The following is a 22,319-nucleotide window of genomic DNA, read 5'->3' on the forward strand; positions in this document are numbered from 1 at the left end:
TACTCTGCACAAAATGTGTTAGTTTCTTCATATATGGCTGGGTCCTTTCACACTCAGAACCAGTTGAATTGAGTGATTACTGACAGCCAAAGCACCCTTTGCAAGGGAAGAAGACCCTAAGGTTCTTCTGGACTCAAAGTGGCTCACTGTAACTGGGCTGATGAGGTTCTTGCTGGCAGGTATCGTTGTGATAGTCTGTCTAAGCTCCTGTCACAGCCCAGATAACTTCACCCAGTAACATCCAAATAATCCTTGGATGTATGAATTCACACTAGGGACATTAGCTGGTCACCCAATTATTCCTTCTACTCAGGTGCAAAATTAATTATACTGGTAATCTGTCAGTGCTAATAAATAGGAAGAGGATAGTCCAGACACAGCCTGAAGCAAAGCAAAGCTGAGCAGGTACAAAGAGAGAAGACGTGCTGCTGAAGGCACCAGAATGGGTTTGCTGTGTGTAGAAGATAAACAGGAGTGGAGGGAAAGAGATTTCCTCCTCACACCTATTATTTCCAGTTCAGGGCTGCATTAGTCATTCCGAGCACAGAGGTACAAGGGCAGCTCATGTAGTTAATCCTACACCACAACCACCGTAAGAGCGTGTAATGTTATGTCTGCTCCCTCCTCCAGAATGTGCATGCTCCTCTGTTCTACCCTGGAGATCACCCTAATTCTTTCATTTTCTAAATGTGTTTGCTTCTAATGACTTCCCTTATTCCGCTGCTTAGCCACCCTTCTTCTGCCACCTCTCATTCTTGAGGCCGTTATCCGTTCCTTCAGAGCCAGACCCAAAGGTTTAGTCTCCATCGTGCCTGCAAACCCGCTGGCCCTTTTTTAGGCTTTTTTTTTAACCAGTTCCCTCCTTTTTTTCTACTTCTCTTTTTTTAATAGTTAATGCCACAGTACTGAACTTTCATTTCTGTTGTTCCTTTTACAATAGTTTATTTTTTAAAAATGTTAATTCTGGTTCCCATCCCCAACTCCTACAGCCTCCTCTCCTCAGCAGGTATCACTGTACTCCAAGGACACTGCACAGGGCAAGAGAAAACAAAGCCCTGCACAGCTAGAGGACTTTAAAAGCTCTGCATCACAACAGTTGCTGTTTGCCTCTACTACTTATGGGCATCTGGAAGTTTGCCTGTTACTGTGGTGTTTCAGGAAACACGTGGCAGTGAAAACAGGAGAAGCTGTACTGGGTTTGAGCAGGACATTGAAACACACTGCAACAGGAACACGGCACAGGAAGACATGCTTTGAAACACCCTTCAAAAGAGCACTGAAATCTGCACTGAATCAATCAATCAATCAATGGAAGAGCAAGCACTGTAGCAAGGATTACCTGTAGATGCGACCTACAACGTGAAAACTGACTCCTGTTTGCACTGGTTGGCTCTGGGGAAAGATGTCCAGTGGACTCTGTAGAAAACTAAAGCCTGCCAGAGGGATCTGCAAAGCTGGAAACTCTGGGTTTGGGAAAGCATCAATTCCAGGCACACTGAATATTGTACTTAGAGCTAACTGGAAATGAGCCTTAAGATGCTTATCCTGCCTGAAGTTGGATTGTGTGCATATTAAAGGACAAAGTCTGGCCAACACACAGCTGTTCACCAGAGGCACTATGATACCCTGCACCAGTCTGTGGTTAAAGGCAAGCCAGTTCAACTACAGGCACCCTAGGTCTGCCCTAGAGAGCTGCTGCTAACTTTGCACAGTGCCTACATCCCATAAACTGCTGGCATGAACAGAGAACGGACTGAGCACATTCAGAAGGGCTTGTACTTCTTCCAAAAGCATTTACCAGTGCACAGAATGTTACTCGCTGGGGATGCCCAACAGTATGAACATATACTGTAGGCACAGAGAGCTCAATAGCATTCTCAAAATCATCTCTCTGTGAATCTAGACTTGCCAAGCTTTTAGAATCTCACAATGGTATTTTGCTTCCTTTTTTCCTCTGCTGGAGAGGCTTAGCCTTCAATCACAAGTGATTTGTTTTACAGTGATGATGAGTAATGGATGAAGTCTATTCAAACCCACTCTGTACCAGCACAACAGATTTTCTAAAATGCCATGCCACTGGTAAACAGAAAGAAGGTGCAAAAGCACAAGAAACCCCCCTACACTTTATTCAAGTCCCTGTACCCACAGCAACCCGAGTGCAATGTCTGGCCCTGAACCCCTCAAACAGGGAAGCTGAGTTTCTCCCAGTATTTCTCCCATGGGGAAAGCACGTGTGTCAGTAGCAGGTACTGATCTGCACACTGCCCAGGGCTTCATGATACTGTTTGTACAGTCACCACAGTCAAACTGCATGAAAAGCACTGAACTCTGTTGTAACTAAGTAAAATTAAAAGTAAGTTCTTCAAAGAATGTATGGGTTTTAATCCAGATCCAGTAGACCTTAACGAATGGCCCTTTATTATTTAAAATCCTCAAGTAACAGAAAAGATTGGTTTGGCACATTAGCTAACAACCTTGTCACCAGTTTCTGGTTCCTGTCTCAGCAGTAAGGACACTAACAGAACACAACAGCCAGTTCAACAGTGAAAAGAATTCTTTGTTCCCCTTCAGCCAGACAGAATGCAACTGAAAAAGCAAGTCAAATTAAAATTGTTGATAAAAATGCAGCTATGTTCAACACACACAAATCCCCCGTGACCCTTTTTCAGACAGGAAGGTGTGTATGTGCTTTTCTGTCTTCTCCTCTTATGTTTCTTCTGCCACTTAACCTCCAAGCTGGGAGCTTTCATTATCAAACAAAGCACCCTCCCTGTGCAGTAACGATGTTACTGCTGAACTTCGGAACCTCTGATGGCACATGAAGACAGTTCTCCTCCCATTCCTTCATCTGTCACAGCATCTCCTCCTACTCAAGAGCTGCCCACAGCTGAACTCTGCTAATCCATGACTGTGTTTCCACTGCTCACTAACCGACCAAACAAGGAGGAAAACCTGTGTGAGCAACAGATTAGTAAGCACGCCCGAGAAAGCCACAGTGCTTACTTGTGATTTACAACTTACACAGAGAAGAGTTCATGAGGACCAACCGCTGGGCCATATTATCTCCCCTCCTGTCTCTCACTTGACAGCAGGTATCAGGAGCATTAAAAAGGCCCACGGCTGATGCTGTACCAGCAGTACTGCTGCTGCCCTTTCTCCCATCAGTACGGAGAGCACAGAGTCAAACAGCCAGAGATGAGCTTGGAGATGAAAGAGACGGACGCTCCTGGAGTGCTGGCATCTCAGCCTGTGCCACAGACCTGGCTGGAGATAACCCAGCCTCAGAGAATGCAGAAATTCACGTCATGCTGCAGCAAGCGCAGAAGACCTCGTGGTTCAGGCACCAAATGCTTTTCTGGAATTGTCTTATTTTGTCATTTTCAGCCAGAAACTCAAGATTTCTCTGCAACCTCAGGAAAGGAGGGGACAAAAAAAAAAATCCAACCACACAGAGTAGAAAGTTCTGGGGCACATCACATTCCAGCTTTTGCCTGATCAACAGCGTAGGTATAATGATGCTCGAGGAAAGACTGAACTTTTAAAACTCAAAGCTTTTTAAATAGTACCTGACAGTACCCTTACTATTACCCTTTGCTACTCATCCACTCAGGCAGCAGCACTATCTCCAGAGAAGACTACTCCCAAGCAACGAGTGCCTAACCAGCACCGGGGACAAGGATGAAGAGCACAGGGGCTGAGCTGGTCACCCAGCTCCTGCCAGCCAGGGGAAGGTGTGCATCGGAGCAGGGGGTCCTGTGGATCACTGCCTGGCTGCACCACGGGGCCACCACCAGACCTGGCTTTTATGACCTCTCTCTAAGGATGGGGGAGCACTGGGGGGGAATCAAATCCACCCAACAGAGTGGGCCAAGATCTCTCTGCCAACAGGCTGACCAACCCAGTGAAGAGATGGTGGATGGGCTGAGAGCAAGTGGTGACAGGAGCAAGAGAAACCTCAGGAACAATGACAGAGGATGAAAAGAATGAAACAGAGCAAACTAGGAAACAAGGAGGAGAACCCAGAGCTCTGCTGGTGGTCACACAACTGCCACACCACTGGAGGGAGGGAGATGGGGTGGGATACTGCTGCTGCCTTCACATACTGGGCTCTGGGTTGGAGAACGCGTCACCAGCAACAGCAGAGTGGAGGAATGTGTGAGCACCGGAGAGCCAAAAATAACCACGCTTGTCAACAGGTCTGGTTTCCACAAACACTGGTGCATCTGGATTTGATTGATTATTCAAGGCTTTTGAACCAACTGCAAACTGTTTGGCATTGTTAGCTTTTCTTTCCAGCAGCTAAAGTCTTATTTTTCATTGTCTTTTACTGGCAGAAGGTGGCTGTTTTCCTGTATTTTTCAAATATCTGCCAGCACTTCATAAATGATTCAAAATGCTATGAAAATCATCATTCAGAGTGAGAGGAATGTTAAAAAGCTCCAGAAATGTTGGCCAGAGCCAAGCGTATGTGGCTGAAACAAAAGTGGAAAAATTCTGCAGCTGTTAATAATCCACAAATGGAGAAATACAAACAGCCTGGGCCTGAGCACTGAAGGGTGCCTGCCCTGCCCTGCTGTCCACAGGGTGCAGCAGCTCCGGGCGAGTGCCCAGGAAGGAAGGAAGGAACAGGACAATGCTTCGCCGACAAGGCCACACAGCTCTATTTGGAGGCCCAGTCTAAGCAGCACTCTCTGTGGACACAGGTGATGGCACACAGTGAAGGCTTGTGGCACCGTTCTAACCCCTTCTGAGTGAGCTACAGCAGTAAGGCACGTCTGTCTGTCTGTCTGTCTGTCACCAACACCCCCAACACGGAAAAAGTCTGGTGCTATGAGCTGCACTCCCTGCCCCATGAAGCCATCTTCCCCGGGGCACCCTGTCACCTCAGGCTGCCTCAGGACCCGCTCAGGTGCTCGCTCACCTGGTAGACGTGGAAGGCGTTGGCAGCCTTTCCTCGCAGGAAGACCGAGGGAATCCAAACATTGATGAGAGCCCGGTTTGAGCTGAGGAGAAGAAAGGAAAACTTCAAGAGGGAATCGTATTTGTGTAGAAGCAACTGCCTCTGGTGATTTAGATAACGATCAAAGCGATCGACAGAGCGAATTAACATTTCAAATGGAGCATCAGAAGAACCCGGTTCTGCCGAGTCCTTTCTACCTGCTGCATCCCAGCGTTCTCCACAATTAACATAACAAAGAGCAGCGCTGAAACAATTCCCTGCGCGGGACTTGCGGTTTGTTTGGGTTGGGGTGGGTCGGAGGATGTTTTTTCTTATCGATGTGCATTTGGCAACATCTGATTACACAGAGAGAGGAACACTAGTCCCCTCCACAACCCCCCAGCCCTGCAGAAGCCCAGGGAGAAGCCAGGTTCATTAAACCGCAGAAGAGCACAGCGCAATTATGGAGGAGCCACGTCCACCCACTCTCTGCAATTCATCTCCAAATTTCTAGGTGTCAAAACACCAGCTACATTTTCACCCTCCTCATCCCCTAAAAGCTAGATTCATTAGTGTGACTAATAAAGGCAAACCTCCAAATCCCAGCACTCCAACGATCTGGGATGGCCTACCGGGCTGTTTGGGGGGGTTGCAGTGCTACGTGTGGGCACTGATGGGGAGTGATGACAAAGTCCATCCCCCGATGAAGAGTATCTAGTGTCTCCCAAGCCCAGAGCCACTGAAAACAGTAACACTTTGGTGCTGTGTTAGGACAGCAAGACCTAGAGCACCGAAAGAGCTCCACAGCAGCCTTCATAAATCTAAACCTCTTGCATTAACATTATTAAAACTACACCCAAACTCTTTAGCAGTGAACACCACAGTTGAGAGTTCCATACTGGAAACGACACAGGAAAAGCAAAGCACTGTATCTGCTTATCCTTGTTCCCATAAAACCAGCAGAGGAGGAAAATAAGTATGAGATTAAACTTACATTTCAAAATCTGACAAACTCTGATCTTCAGATGTTTGACTCAAATCTCCAGGGACCTGCATTGACAAACAGAAATGGTTCCCATGCACTGGTTAGCATGCTTTCTATTACAAGAGGATAATATTATAAGGAAATTACAATTTCACATTCAATTTTTTAAATGCTAATAAAGACTACTACTGAGAAACAATAGAAGACAAATAAATCACCATGCAAGGGGATAATGAATATCTCACCCTTGTGATTTCTTCACATAACAAGTTTTGTAAAGAAACAAACGGTTTGGTAAAAACCTGTCATTGTGAAAGGTACAGAAAACCCAGAAAAACACCACGATGAGGCCTTTATAAGCAAGGTGTGCTGAAACAAAGTACACTGTGTGTGTAAACAATTTATGGGGAGAGATGAAGCATTTCAAACCTAGCGAACGCTTTCTTTTACAACCCACCTTCCATTAAGATGCACAATAACCATTCTGCTTTAGCCTTGTCCTTCATGTAGCTCCAGAGGCTCACAGATGGCAATGGAGGCCTGACACCCGCAGCCACAAGTACCAGTTGTGGGAAAACGAGATTGAAAGAGCACGAGAACAAAACCAGCAATAGCTCCTTGCCCTACTTGAAAGCTGGGTGAGCATAAAAGGTACCATCTCTCCTTCAAATACTATGAAATGGAAAGCACGACCCAGAACAGTCAGCGTGCGCTGATGAAGGAAAACAGCTCCAAGTTCTGAGCTTCAGAGACAGCTCCCTCAGCTAAACATCGGTTCAGTCTCTCCCCGAACGTGCCTCACACCCACAATACTGCTTTTCAGAATGTTTCCTGCCTAAAAAGCTTAAATAAATATTATTGCTTATTGTAATCTTGCAATATTCATTGCAAAGCAATAGGAAATATCAAAGGGGACTAAATAAACTCTTCTCCCCAGGCATTTAGACAGCCCAGTTTAAGCCCTCCCAACACACCAGCCCAAGCTGAGTTTTGCCTGCTGAGGTTAGCTGGGCAGGGCTCAGCAAGAGCTGCAGCTATACTGCAGAGAATCACAGAGGACACTGGCTGTGCTGAGCCAAGGCAGCTCCAGGCTGCATACTCTGGGTGTGTATGTGGCCTCTGAACACCCCTGCTGCCCTTTTTGGGAGAGCCAGTACCATCCCCCGGCAGTGGCACCATGAGCTGTCCCCAGTGAGCCCACTGCCGGGGCAGCCCACGCCTGGCTCTCCCAGTCTCCTGCACCAGAGATCTGATCTTTCTTGCCTACAGACTTCACCCTCCCTCTGCCTGTATCTGAAGGGGCAAATCCTACCACCAGATATACGTGGTTATTTTTGTTAACTTCAGTAAAGGTTTTGCATAAAAAACTCAAAACCAGAGCGTGGCCTTTGGAAATAAGGAGCTCCAGTGCTGGCACATCTATGTTGCAACAGGCTGGTTACTGGTTTTGGGATGGTAATCACTGTGCTGTTCATCATGGTGCAGACAGTGATGGAGATGTTACAGCAATGTACTTGCCCATTCCCTTGAAAGCACATACTTTTTGTGTTATTAGTCCTCTGATTGTTGCAGAGGTTCTGAACCCCAACAACTAGAGATCTGGAAAGATCATTGATGTATCGCAGCCATTAAAAACCTGATTGCCAGCATTAGAAGGAAAAGAGAAGACAGCAAAGAATCATGGAAAATAATTTTATAACAAGCTGTGAATTTAATACTGTTTTAATAATAAAATGCTAAGAACTTGGCTGGTATTTTCAAACAAGTCCAAGTGGGATCAAATATTCATCGCCCACAATTTCTGGCAGTTACACACTTCAACTTTGGAGGTTGTAGTTAAAGTTTACTGAGTAACAGACTGTCTGCACAGAGCTTGAGTCACTAATTCAGAATTAACCTGTATCCACTGCCCAGGTCAGTGCAGAATCCTTAGCACTGGCTGCAAGTCACACCTCTGACAGCAACCAGTAACAGCCCAGAAAAACACAGCACCAGTTCCCCTTCATCGGCAGCGTGGGGCATCAGCTTTGCCTCAGTGTCCCATACATTGGAATGTAAGGGCTGGATCAGGGTATAAACAGCCTATCTGTACAGGGACATACACCTCCCAGAAGGAGAGTGCAGCTGTAATAGGCCTGTGAGTTACCATCGTCGTCCCTCAGCTTGCAGAGTGACTGTTCCCACCTAACAGGCTGGCACTGACAGGGAGACTCCGTTCCACCAACGCACAGGGACTGTCATCAGCCCCTCGTGGTGCCAACAGGAAAGGAAGGAGCAGTACCAGGATTCATGTGAACAAAGCCCACCCAGTGTGCCCCCCCCCCCCCTCAGAGACCAACAACTGCTGGGGCTATTCCAGACTCCAGGCCCCTTCCTGCTCATTTTCCAATTTCAACCTGTTGGTCCCACACAAAAAGCCAGAGGAAGCAGAGTTGGTAGAAAACATCATCACCATTGGAATGTGTCTGTTTTACACTGATCGTGCTAAAGAGAACCAGACACTGCCAAAGCTCCCAGAAAAGGTGCTCCTGACAGACACATTACTTGCTTACAAGCTATTATGTGCTTTATTCCATCGTGACTAATGGGGCTGAGCCTGTTCCAGAGCATGTTCTATCCTGCAACCAGCCAACACTTACCGGCCCCCTGAGATCAATGAGTTCTTGTCTCATCTGGGACACCAGAGCCTCTTTAGCCATCAGAGCGCGGTGCAGCCTCTCGTTGAACTCAATCAGCTCCCCGTGCATTTCAGCCACCTGAAACAGAGATAAACATGTTCTGAATCAAAACCCCACAGTTCTAAACCAAAACATCACTGTGCCATTTCCTACATGTGTGTCAGCTTTTCTTTAGGTTTCTTCTTTCACCATACTCTGAGCAGTGCTTTAGTCGGTCCTGACCACCAGGACAGTTACAGTCATCCTGACTCCTGCCTTGAAACGTAGGTCTTCATAGTGAATTCAGTAGAAGATACAATCCCATGCCCAACTTCATTCCTATCAGAGGAGATCCTATGGCAACTGACACTAACAAAGCACCTACTAACTTCTGTTCTCAGTTTAAGTCTTTGATGAACACAAAAGGACAAGCTTCCCAACAGCAAAGGTCTGAGAAGTGGCAGTAGTGACAGGGAAACTAGCAGAAACAGGAAGCCAGGCTAAAAGAAACTGAAAACCTGCTCAGCAGGACCTTCAGCTGCTCCACCAGAACCATTACACTGTGAAATGGAGTGGAAGTTCCTGTTAGGATGGATGGCCCATCAGTACACAATGACCTGGCAAGGGGGATGTGCAGCCTTAGAGCTACAGCAGGGTGCAGCCTGCTGCTGGCTGCAAAAGCAGAGAAGGAAAAGCAACCCCAGTACAGGGAGGTGGCTGACTGGGCACCGAAGCCATACACAAGCGTGTGAACAGACTCAGAACTCAGTCAGTCCATCTCTGAACCCATGTCTGATTTTCCAGCGCCAACCTATCCCATGTAGCATCTGACCGCTTCCTCCCCCTCTGATGTGGATGTCCTTGAAGTAACTTTCTACTTGCAGACTCAATTAGTATGTAAATTCCCCAGCTCTCAGAACACTGGAAGCAATACCAAAATTTGTAAGCGTCCCTAGCAAAGTAAAGTAATAAAAAGAAGATTGAACAGCAAATGAAACAGCAAATCACTTGTTGTGTATCATCAAAAGGACAAACTGGCAGGTATGGTACTTGTGAAAATCACTTTTATTAGTAATTAGGTTACTTCAATACTTCTTCTCATCGAAGAAATACGTATTACCAGCACAGCAAAGGGAGCGGTGAGACATACTTCTGAAGAGCAATACTAATTTAGGTTCCTCTAATTTTCCCTGCATCAGTGTCTGCTGAAACCAAGAGGTGTCCTTACATCCTTCCAGTCACATTTTTTGTCATCCCATCTTCCCTTATTCATTCTGTGTTTCAGTGGAGTTCAGGGGAGTTTTTAAATACAATTTGCAGCTAAAATCCATAAAAGCTTTTGTATGAAACACATCTGGACTGAGGACTTTGGCAGGTATGGGCATTATTCCCCCAGCTGTCACCAGCAGATCTCCCCAGAAACTCCAGGCAGAGAAGGAAGGTGCTTTCCATTGCTTACAGTGGAAGCACAGGGATGTTCTTCCCAGGAGATGCCACACCTGCTCTAAAAGCAACTTTCTTCTACGTTTTTACCTTAGCAACGAAGTCAAAGATTGGGATCCAACTCTGCAACAGAGTCAGAAGACATGAAAATTCACAGGGTGGAACTCTCTCAAGGACTGAAAGCTGGGCTTAACATCCAAAATTACCTTTTGCAGATGCAATGCATCTCTTTGATGCATGACCTGCATTTTTAGTCATCTTCATGTTAATCAGTTAATGAGGCAGCCAGATTTGGAGTATTTTGGGCAAGAGGAAGAAACAGAAATTTTTTTTTGCTTTTTATAAAAATGTTAATTTAATATTTAATAGGAGATATGGGTATTAGATATTAAATTTCATTACTTTTGTCTGGAAAAATCACTTGTATTTAAATTCAGGCTGAAACCCTAATCTTTCTCTTTTTTTCTTTTAATGAATTTTGTATTAGTCTTAAAAGTTAATCTGGATTCAGAACTTTTCTACCACAGAACCCGTAGCTTCCATCACTGCTTTCCTGCAGCACCCAGGGAGGCACATGGAAAGCCACATGAGAGCAAAACGCAGTTCAGCAATCAGGAAATGGCACAAAAGGACAGCAAAGGCCACAGGTTTCGCTGTGCCCTCATGCTACAGGCACTGCCTGTAACTACAGCTGTACCTGGAGCCTGCTCTCTGCGACGCTTTCAACTTCACCACCACCCGTGACAGCCTTAAGGAACCTGGTTATTTATAAACCCGTCACTTCAACACCGAGGTACAAATGTGCACTCTTGGAAGGGAAAGTGTTTGTAATCACCTGGGTTGCTTTCAGTGTGCTTTGAAGTGGAATGAACAAACTTGTGTTTTAACCACAGAAGCCTGGGAATTAAATTTCTTTTCCTTTGCAAAGCAAAAATTGGAGTTTTCTTTTGTGCTAACGGGGAAAAACCAACAACCAAGCAAAGAAACTCTTTCCAGCCCAAAATGTTAGATTACAGTTACAGTTCCCCAACATTTGTGCAGTGTAAACTTTACCTCAATCAATTTTCTTTCATAAGAGCTGGCTAGCTCCTCGTTGTTTTCCACCTGCTTTTGCTCTGGAATAGTGAAGTCCCCATCGGCGCTCCACACATTGGGCAGGACTACAACAGAGAGAGAGCTCCAGTTAACCTGCTAGTGTCCTGTACACACCTCAGGCCACCCCTCCAGAGGCAGCAGCTCTTATGAGTACCACAGGGGGATGGAAGGTTAGACACGACCACGGTCCCAAAGCAGGAATGGGACAGGGAGCAGCCTCGCAGCAGGGCTGAGGCCACTCAACTCCAAGAGCTTTGCCGCTCTGCGACCAGAGCTGCGCAATGCACACAGGCAGCGACGCCATTCTGACCCAGAGCCTTTAAAATTTAAGCCTGGGCTTCTCTTTCAAGTCTTTTTTTCTGCTTCTCTTCCAAAGTATTATTTCATATTGTTGCCTTACAGGCGACAGAGATGACAGCGACCACAGACATCCATCCAGGACTTCATGGCTTTGCATCAAACAGAACCAGCTGCAGGTACTTCTCTCCTGACAGCTAATTGTCTAGTTTATTCCTAGAAATCTCCAATAATGGAGATTTCATGCTTCCCTGAACAATCTATCTAAATTTAAATATTCTTCTCAGAAAGCTGTTCTTGACAGCTAATCAAACTTCCCTCACCTGCCATTTAAGCCTATTACTTCTCCTCTCTGCAGCGGCTGAAGACTGCACCATGCTCTATTCTTGTCCCTAGCTACCACCAATGCGCCCGATGAGTTACGCCTGTCTCCTTGTCCTGGTTTTGGTCAGGATGGAGTTAACTTCTCCTGTAGCAGTGGCTGGAATGCTGTGTTTGAGAGTTACAATGAAAGCAGTGCTGATAACACCCTGATGGGTTTAGTTGTTTGTCAGACAGTCAGTCAAGGACTTTCCCAGCTCTTCGTATTTCTCTGTTCATGAGAAAGGAGGGGCGAAGCCAGGACAGGTGACCCAACTGACCAAAGAGAGTTTTCCATGCCAATTACGTCCTGCCCAGGATATTGGGGGGCTGTTGGGAGGAAGAGCAGGGGCGGCTCTGGGACACATGGTTCTTGGGGGACAGTTGGGTTCCGGGACGGCTCTGGGTGGCACGGCCTGAGCTGTGGGTTCGGTGAGAAACTGCATCCTGTACCAACAGCTTCATAGATTTTTGCTCTAAAGTCCTGTCAGCATTGTTATATTTTATCTTTCTGTTATCTTAGTAAACTATCCTATCCCAACCCACGAGCCTTTTAGTTTCTTGGTTTTGGGGTTATTTGCCCCTTCCTTTTCCCTTCCCTTACCTCTCACACCCCCCTGCCCTTCCCTCTTCCCCTGCTCTTTTCCTTTAAGGAGCAGGCAGCTGCGTGGATCTTGGCTCTCAGCCGGGGTAAAACCACGACACTCCTCCAAGTTACACCAAGTCCAGTTCAACTTCTCACAGGCTGTGAACTGAGCCAACAAAAACCAGACCAAATGCACCAGCACACATAAAGTGAGCAAGCCCCAGCAACACCGAATGCCTTTGCCACTTTTCAAAAGCTAAGTGACACACAGAACCTCTGTAACGGACAGAAGAAAGTGTAATTCATCTGATTGAATCCCCTTGAGCCTGGGGACTGACATTCAGAAGTTTATTGCATTTTAAGTGAGTTTTGAAATCTATTTTAAGAGCTACTTCTTGTAAATCTGGCTCGAAGTTCTTCAGCCACAAACTGCTAGGGTCAGCATTTTCATATAGGGAATATTATGGTATCTGAGCAGCCTTAGAACACCGTACCCATCCCACTGCTGCTGATGGCTGAGAGATCAAGATGCTCATTTACTGAGGTGTAAATACCGGTACCAAAGTGCTCGGGCTACTGCCGCGGTCGCTGGCTTGGAGGGCTGGTATGACATTCTGCTCTTGACACAGTCCTGACTTCTGGGCCCTTTATTTATAACCATATTTGCTGAGTGTTTTTTTGGTTCTTTAACTCACCACAAGGCGAAGCACTATGCTGACTTTCATTTATTATTTTAGGAAACTATTTTAAAGCCATACTCAATAGCATCTGATCTGATTATTGTAGCAAACACGTAGATTCTGCTCTATTTATAGTCCCAAAAATCACTGCAGAAGCTCAACTGATTTTGACTCTTTCAAGATAATTTTGCAGAAAGTCCAAACACAAAGTGTTCTAAAATCTACAAGACATGCAAGGCTTTTGCTTGGTTCCTATTTGTAACAGGAGCAATCATCACTGGGACTGCTCATCATGGTAACAGCCCTGAATCAGCCCTACACTACAGCTCAAATCCCCTGGTGAAGGCAAGTCCCAGACACTACCCCACAGCAGGCAGCGGGAGCTGTCCAAGCCCAGTCTGTGAGTAGGACTAGTAAGGAGTCACATCCTGAACCTCTGAGTGTGTCAATTAGAGGGTAACAATGAACAAGAATTTAACATGAAATGAGAAAACCAGAGGAAACAGTGATTCCTCCTTCCTATTCTCTGCCCAACACCGTCACAGTCCCCAAGCACAGCGACACTCCAACTCTTGTAAATACACTCTGTAATCCTTCTAAGCATGTAAGCTAATTAACAGCTGAGTGACCTAAGCACTAAGTCACACCACCGCTGGCACGCAGAGGTTTGCTGCAGCTCACACCATGACGTACACTGCACAGTACATCCTTCCAACACTGCAGCTACTCCTACCACTGACACCTGACGTGGGAAAATCTGTGTGCCCAGGACGAGGCACTGCAACTTATGGATGTAACCCTGGGTGCAAGAGCTTGGATAAACCTGGGTGCAAGAGCCTGGATAGACTTGGTAAGAGAACAAACTCCATTGTGCCGCTCCTTTCCTGAAGCATATCCTGGCCCGTTAGTTCGCAGGGGCTGCTGACACCCTTAAACACTTCTGGAGTCAGAGGCCTCAGTGCTACTAAAAATTTCACATCAATCTCCAGCAGCAGCTAAGAAAGCAGATATTTATAAAAACACAGTGTGTGAAGTTAGAATGTGAGAAGAGAGTATTACAAATGCTGCATGAAGCTGAAGTTTACTCCGGTCACTAATGATAAATAGTCCAGAAAATTACAGGGCATTGATGAAATATCCTTTGAGCACAGAGCACATGTGTATTCATTTTTAGAAATGTTGGTACTGTTCCATCTCCCTTTTTCATCTCTAAAATCTGACCATCCTACTCAGTTTCTATTCTTATCTCTTGCTAATTTGCATAATTTTAACATGGCAGAATATAGCTAGCCTAGGTTTTTTTTCCTTTTCCTATAATTACACTCATCATGGAAACTGTCAGTATCTAATGAAGGATAATTTCTGCTATTATAAGAAGCTTAAGCGATGGTTTTCGTGAATAATTCTTAATATGAATCACTACACTCCAGCGAAGTCGGAAGTGAAAACATGTGTTCTCACTAACAAAAACCCTTTTAAGGATGAATGAAATTTTTTAACTATGGATAAGTATAGTGCCTCGTCCTTCAGAGCAGAATTAATGTAGTATTCATTCATAAAGCCTCGAATCTGACCACAGTGGGACAATTAAGAGACAGATGGTGCCCATTTCAGACCAGGCACCTCATCTCTCCAAACACCGTCTGCACTCAGAGGAAGCACAGGGCCACCAGAAAGCAATTCAGAACCAAGACTCTGATTCCTCCTGTCATGGACACTTCCCCCACCACTGACAAAACCAGGTAACACTGCTGGGAACTCCTGACCTTTCAGACACACAATCTGAAGTGCAAAGTCTGGAGTCAGAGCAACTTGGCAAAGAGAGAGAGATGGCTGGTCTTAATGCAGTGCAACTGCTCAGCTCCAACTCGACACCACCCTAAGGATGCTCAATTTTCTCTCCTCAATGTAATTATTCTTGTGTTCCAAGAACACATTAATCCACAGATTACTTTTTACATTAAATTTCCAACCCATTGCTTCTTGCGGGAAGTTTCTTATTGAACACAGACAGGCACCTCGTCCTCCAGAAAACACTGTCAAAATAAGAGCAGAGACCTATGTCGGTATTTCCCCAAGCAAGAGCTATCAATATTCATGATGGGCAGGCACAGCTCCACTGTGGTTGAAGAGATGGGCAGGGTTTATAGTTAGCACTTGCTGACCCCACTGCATGTAAACGATTTCTGAGGGTAGCGGGCCTGAGGATGTGTGGGACAGTGTGTGGAAGCACGAGCCATGTCCCCAGCCACACAAGGACTTCTCTGTGTGCCTGAGGCCTTGGGGAAGGACCAGGTCTTGCCCTGGGTTGGGTGGTTCATTACTCACAGCCATCCAGTCCCAGATCTAGATAAAACCTCGCAGACTCGTTGTACACCACAGACACGGCTGTTCACTGAGTGCTGTCTCACGCTCAGGTTTTATACAAGACCAGGAGTCGCTTCCATCCTTCAGTTACTGCACTGATGCCTCGAGTCAACTGGCTCAATGGCAGCATAAACAAACCCTGTGCATGGGTTTAGTGTCATTCCCCCCTTCTTCATTGTATCCTTACCTTCCACTGTCTGACCTTCTCTCCTGAGCATCTGCACAGCTCCCACATACTTCTTGAGTTGCACTTTTAGCACCTCGTTCTCTCTGTGACAAAAGAGCAGAATAAATAAATAGCATAACAACTACAATGTGTGCAAGAGAGTGAGCCCAGACAACTCGTGCTCTCCTGAAAAGGCAGTCAGGTACAAACACAAAGGTGCCATAATGTGTAACACCACACATGAGAAACCCACAACTGGTTAGAGACAAGAGAGAACTGGGCAGGACAAAGCCGTGCCAGGGGAGTGAGACAAGTGCTGGGCATGATGGCTCAGCTGACCCACCAGCACTGCCTGCTGTAAGGCTGCTGAGCACAGAACTGTGTGTGCAGGGCCCAGCTTTGCTCCTGCAGCTTTTGCAGACATTACCACCTCATTGGAAGCAAACCTGTTAGCCTGTTGTGGAGTAGTGACAACACAATGCTCTGAGCATCTTTGAAGTGCTCAAAATGATTCCACATTCTGCACTGAAGAATAAGGGACAAGACTGGAAGAACAAGCTGAAGGGGACAGAGAAAAAGAAGAAAGGAAAAATACCAGGCTGCAACAGAGGCAAACAGAGAACTATGCCAAGGAAAGCACACCCATCCCCACAGGCTTGATTATAACAAATTGCCCTGCCTGAGCCCTTCTCCTGTGTTAATGAGGAACTGAAAGACAGAGTGATAATGTGTCATTTCAGCCTGTATCAGCTCAGTGACAGCGGGTGACAAACGAGGATCCCTGGGAACAGCACAGGCCTGGTGGGAGCTGTGGATCAGCTTTGTACCCCCAGGGATCACTCATGCAGAATGCGACACGAGCCACTCCGAGTGCTTGATTATAAAACTGCACATGAAGAGCTACACTGGAAATAACACCCAGGTCTGAAATCCAACCACCAAAATAAAAGGGGGACTTCAAGCATCCTAGGAAACCAGCATTTAACTCTCTACTATTACCTGGGCACCCCCCAGAAGCAAGTGAGTGGAGTATCTCGGAAGCTTTACTTCTTCAAGACAAAGGAAAAGCCATGTGCATTCCCGCATTTCTTCTTAAGACAAAATTAGTCTGACAGAGCAGATTTACCTCTAGAATCTCTCCAGAAGCATGACTAGAGAATACATTTAAATACAGAAACTTATAAACACAACCCATCTGTAACAGCAGGATAAATTCCGTGCCACCTGAACCTTCTGCAAGCAGCCACAGGAGCTTCTCCACAGCACTGCGACTGTTCTCCTAAGAAACCAGGTAACAGTATTGATAACGGGATTCACAGCTTCCGATCAGCACCACAGCTCTAACCTAGCGCAGGAGGGAGCAGCCTTTCCCAGCAGAGTGTATTTTACTCCACAGCACCTTCATCCAGTGAAATTACTTAAGATGCAATTAAACTCTGTGGTTAGCTTTCTGCTTCAGCACTTTTCCTGAAGATAAATCAGAATATTACAAAATTATGTGTATCCCCTTCTCAGCCATTAACAGTGTCTTTCCTTGAAGCCAGGCGAAAACTACACCGCTAATTATGGTAATGACTCGGTGTGGTACATAATAACAACTGTAAGCAAAGAGCAGAGAAATCCGAGTTCCAAAAGCCTAAATGGTGATACCTGAGTAACTTCTCTCAGTTAGATAAGATAGACACCACCTCACAAAATGTCTACAACTCCGAGTATGTCTGTTATTGGGCACGCTTAAAAATCCACCAGAAACCACTGGATGTATTGACAAGTTACAGGAAACATCATAAGGGTCCTGCTGCACCACTGTACTGAGTCCAAAGGCAGAGAAAGGAAAAACACCCAGCACATGTTTCCAGAGTACACACATGGTCAGGGCCGCTTCACACAGCCACGCTGGGCTGGTGGAAGGTATCCCCATTACTGGTGGAAGGTATCCCCTCCCTTCACCAACGCTAGGAAACAAAGCATGGCTTTACTTCTCAACAGTAATATTGTGTGACATTGATCCCACTCGTAGAGAAACAGTGTTTCTTTAAATATTCATGAATGGTACACAGCCACATTATGCCTTAGCAACAACAACTCTGCTGATTTATTATCTTTCTTGGAAAGCCATCTGGAACGACAGCGAATGATCCATTATATAATAAATGTAAGTTGTCAAATACCTTCAATTCCCTGCCTAATTTTGAAGCAAAAATAATTACACTTTCTCTCAACTTTATTATTTAAACATTAGCGTTTAAGGAAGCTATGCCTTAAGAGGAAATCAAAGCTACTGTAAGAATGATCTCTTTTTTTTCAGCAGGAGAAAGCAATTTGTATTTTGGGAAGCATATACCTGACTTTTACCCAGACAGTGAATGAGAAGATAGCACAAATGCATACCCTCCACAGCAAGCTGATTTGTGCCAGAAAAAGGGGCCCAGTTGGGAGAAGAGACATGTCAGAGATCCAACAGCAGCAGAGAGAGGCCAGTGTGGAAGAGGGATGCCATGCCCACGAACCATAGTGGTGCTCAGACCCTGCTGGGCCTTCTGCTGCTTTCCTGGAGGAGGACCAAGGCTCCCCAGGCAAACCTCCCCCACTGTCCTTGTGCTGCAGCATCCCTTCCGAAAGCTGTCAGCACCAGGGACAAGGGGCACTGCAGGGGGCTTGTTCTTTTCTAGTCATGCCACAATTCCTGGGAAAGGCAGTGAGCATCCTGAAGCACGGATACAGCCAAGCACAGGGAAGCTGCTATGCAAGTCACATCAGATGCATCCTACGACCGCCAACATGAGCTTTCTGGCTGGTTATACATATGAACATCAGCAAGGACGTGCTTTATAAAAACTGACTTCCAAGAGAACAATATCCCTATCAGCTAGGGGTTTGGTTGCAGAGGAAGAGGCCCTATAGGACTTATTTTCCCATGTCTTAACAGGAAAAAAGAAGGAAAAAAACCTGACCCCAAATGAAAGACCGCAGAGTTTTGTATATCTTTCTTGGAAAAGACACAAAACCCCTTCAGGGATTCTGTGAAAGGAGTGTGGCAAGAGAAGAATTTGAAAAAGAGTAGTTCCTCATGTATCTCACCTGTAGTGCCTGAAGAATACTGTAATTAAGTTTCTGGCACAAACATCAGATCCTAACAAGCACTTTCTGTGGCACTCACTCCCCCCAACTCAGATACAAAGCCAGTCCTCTGCAAAGGGCTCTCCTCCAGCATTCCCGAGTATAGCCTCGGCATACGCAATCCGAGATGATCTGATTTCACAGGCAACTTCAATACATTTCCTGGCCTCACAAAGGGATGTAACAGTATTCTGTACAGAAAGAGGAATCACAATTAAAAAGCTTCAGTGCTGCCAAGCAGCCCCTGGCACAGCATGTCCAAGCGACCTGAGAAGTGACCAGGAGGAGAAAGCAGAGACAAGCAGCTTCCAGAATGATCCTGTAGAGTATACGCAGCCTGTTCCATCGGGCTAGGAAACAGGGTGAATACTGGGACTGCTCCTTCCCAAACAGCATCATAACTGTTGGGAACAAGCTGCTCAGATACTTCACAGGCTAATGAGACTGCCACTACTCGAACTGAAACAGCCTAAGGGTTCCTCTGTTTTTCCAAGACAGCTTAGGAAACTCCGGAAAACTTCTCGATGTAGCCCAGCATTTTGTCTAGGAGAGCAGAGACTCTTGGGAGAGGCTGGGAGACCAGCTGAGTGCATCACTTCTGCAGGTGTCCAGAAGTACTCGCCTCAGCACGCCCTGATGTGTCACTGCAGTATGCGCTCCCAAAGCCTTCAGGAAGAGAGTTACGTCAAGTTCTTCACAAGAGCTTTGGACACACACACAAACATCAGCTCTCGTAATCCCAGATATAGTTTTTCATCAAATTCCAGTAGTCAGATGGCTGCTGAATGATTTTCCTTGCCTTGAGATGTTCTGAATATTACAACTGAGACGTTTTTTCTCCTCCACCTGTGTGATCAATCGTTTCCAAGGTAAACAGTGAGATCTCACTATCATAAAATCCCTGAAACACAGCTTCCCCTCCTCACCTAGGGTGTTATGCAGCACTTACAAAGCATTTCCAAAAATTTGTTATTATTCAGCTTGCCCAAACTCTTGGTTTAAAATATGTATTTCAAACGTTGGTGCTCTTCCTGGGGCAGCAGCATCACCTACAGTGCATGAAGGGAAGCAGCAGAAGGATGCAGAAGAAAATCCTCCATTCCAACATAGCCACATGCAAAGCTTCTTACATGCTAGAAAACGACTAGCAAGAAATCATGGAAGAACTGCATCCCAAGCCCAAACTGTCGGCACAAGAGTGCGTTGTACCTAAGCAGCTCTCAGCTGTGGGTTTATCACAAGACAAGCAAACTGGCTTTCAGAACAGCCACACAGCGTATCCAGTCTGCGTGGCAGTAAGAAAAATTAAATAAGTTTGTTTAATAATGAGTTAGTTTGAGTCCCTTCAGAATATGTTATAAAAGCCCCTTGTCTGTCTTTCAGAAGGTGTGTGTGTGACAAGTATGTGATTCACACAAACGTCGCTGCAAATCCCCAACTGTGGGGGAAGCATGTCAAAGGAATAGGATCACACAAACCCCATAACCTGACCCGTGAACATTAAATGGGGAAGTATCTGCACTGGCTCAATTGCCCCACATCACATCAATGTCAAACCCACTTACACCAATCTCTCCCTCCTTCAGTGAGTCTGGTTTGATGTGTCGTCAAAAGCAGGGTTAGTAACATGATAAATGGGTGTTTTTTTTTTTTTAAAGCAAGCTTTCTGTTCATCCTTTTCAGCCAGTAGCTCTGCTCCACAATGAAAAGCTTGGAGGAACCTCAGCTGTGGTGCTTCCAGACTGACACCAGGCACCATGCTGCTTCTGAAAACTAAACTACTTGAAAATGATTTGTTCTTGTATCAGAATGTTTTATTCTGCTGTTCACATTTCACGACACTCCAGCGCCTCTTACCGTGCCAAGGCCTGGACTTTGGTGGCATGCCGCTCCTCCTGCTCTGCTACCTTCCTCCTCCAGTTTTCCATTTCTTGCCTCAGTGCTGCAGAATGCTCCATCTCTCCATCAAGCAGATTCCTCAGAGATCTGGAAGGTAGCAGCAGCCCCTGTTAGAACCCTGCAAGCACTACCTTGCAATTAGCGGACACTCTACAAATCACAGTTCTCTGCCTAAATGATACCATTAATGTTGTCCTAAAATTTCATTATTCCAGGTAATAAATTCACCTGATTTGATTAGACAAAGTTAGGAAAAGCTACAAGGAAAAGAGACCCGGTCACAACAGCTGTAAGCACTTCCTATTCATCTGTGTTACAACCACATCAGGATGCCCAAAGCACGAGCTACTGTGGTACCTATTGCACCACCCCCAGAAAGATAATCACAGGAAACCATTTATAACGCGGTCCCAGCCCAAGTCTGCACATCTCAGGAATCATCTACAAGCCATGTATTTACTAGGAAGAGCAGGATGTGGTTAGGGGCCTTGTCTCTGCTGAGAGGACTGCCATGGACCTCTGCTTGAAACCCCTGCTGGAGCAGCACCAGGCAGCACAATGGGTAACCCGCTCCCACTGCCAAAACCCACTCAGCCCGGTTTGCAGTGGGGAGGAACAGAGGCAGGAAAACAGGATCAGATGGCAGGCTTGACATTAAAAACAGGATTTAAAAGAAATAATCTAAACTGTGAATTACCACACCAGCCCTGCTACAGCATAAGAGCAGCATGTCTTGAATCCATCCAGATTTTCCCTCATGGGAAGATGTGCTCCAACAGACTAAATAAATCCAGCATGGGTTTGATAGCACTGGAAATCAGCGACTGGTCAGTTTTACATCTACACCATCATTGTGTCCCAGGTGAAGATCAAGACACTCCCCAACGACCGCCGCTTTCAGCGTGACATTGTGAGCCATTCTACACCCCTCCTGCACCCAAAAGGGGGAAAAAGGAGTTTTTCGGGGTACTTGTGTACAGGACAAGCTCTTCCTCATCTGGAAAGCTGCCTTTAGGTATCTAAGACTCTTCTGGCTAGAAGTTCTGGGTTTGAACAAACTGCAACTGCCCTAAGCTCCCAAGATACAAAGTTACATGAGATTCACATTGAAAGGACAAAGTTGAGCTGCAAACATCAGTCCTCAGCATCTCCAGTGGAATACTGAAGTATTAAGCTTACCTTTCACAGAAAAACAACACATGCATCAAAAAGATTACACAAAGATTGTGCACAGCGTTACAGAAAGGACAGTTTGTGTTAGAGAATGGGCTTTTTAAATGATGGTGCCTCTGGACTAAAAAAAGAAAGCTACCTATTCTGTTCTTCCAGTTCATCCTTTCTATTCATCATGGCCACAATAGCTTGACGAAGTTCATCTAAAAAGAAGGGACAAAAAAGATGAATTTCTGTGTGCATTTGTGCTCATTTCAGATCTACAAACCATGTACATAGTGGCAGCGATTCAGCAACAGGCTCACGATGATGCCAACATCATTTGCTATTCAGCAAAGCACATAACAAAGCTCTTAATCTCATCACTAATTTGAGCAACCTTTCAAAACCGGTATTATTTCGTCCAGGACCAGAGTATCGATCAGATCAGCCCTTGTTGAACCCAGGATGTACAGGACAGCAACGTGCCTCTGCCCTACCTGCCTTCTAATACACCCCAACCTGTTTAACTTCAACAGGCTTGCTTTCCTTGCTATAGACTCTGACAGGAAA

General features: G+C 45.8%; 1 protein-coding gene across 1 annotated transcript in view; it reads right to left on the reverse strand.

The window, feature by feature from the left end:
• The window catches only part of SNX29 (sorting nexin 29), a gene marked incomplete at both ends in the record, with an annotated part of 80,819 nt that overhangs the window by 34,837 nt on the left and 23,663 nt on the right, over positions 1–22,319 (reverse strand). The window contains 7 exons of the mRNA XM_084271234.1: positions 4,922–5,003; positions 5,934–5,989; positions 8,564–8,680; positions 11,078–11,184; positions 15,597–15,679; positions 20,553–20,681; positions 21,907–21,970. Coding sequence (XP_084127360.1) covers positions 4,922–5,003; positions 5,934–5,989; positions 8,564–8,680; positions 11,078–11,184; positions 15,597–15,679; positions 20,553–20,681; positions 21,907–21,970 — 638 coding nt within the window. The remainder of the gene's footprint in view (positions 1–4,921; positions 5,004–5,933; positions 5,990–8,563; positions 8,681–11,077; positions 11,185–15,596; positions 15,680–20,552; positions 20,682–21,906; positions 21,971–22,319) is intronic.

The sequence above is a fragment of the Gallinula chloropus genome (genome assembly GCF_964237585.1).
Source record: "Gallinula chloropus genome assembly, chromosome: 15".
NCBI classification, from domain to species: domain Eukaryota; kingdom Metazoa; phylum Chordata; class Aves; order Gruiformes; family Rallidae; genus Gallinula; species Gallinula chloropus.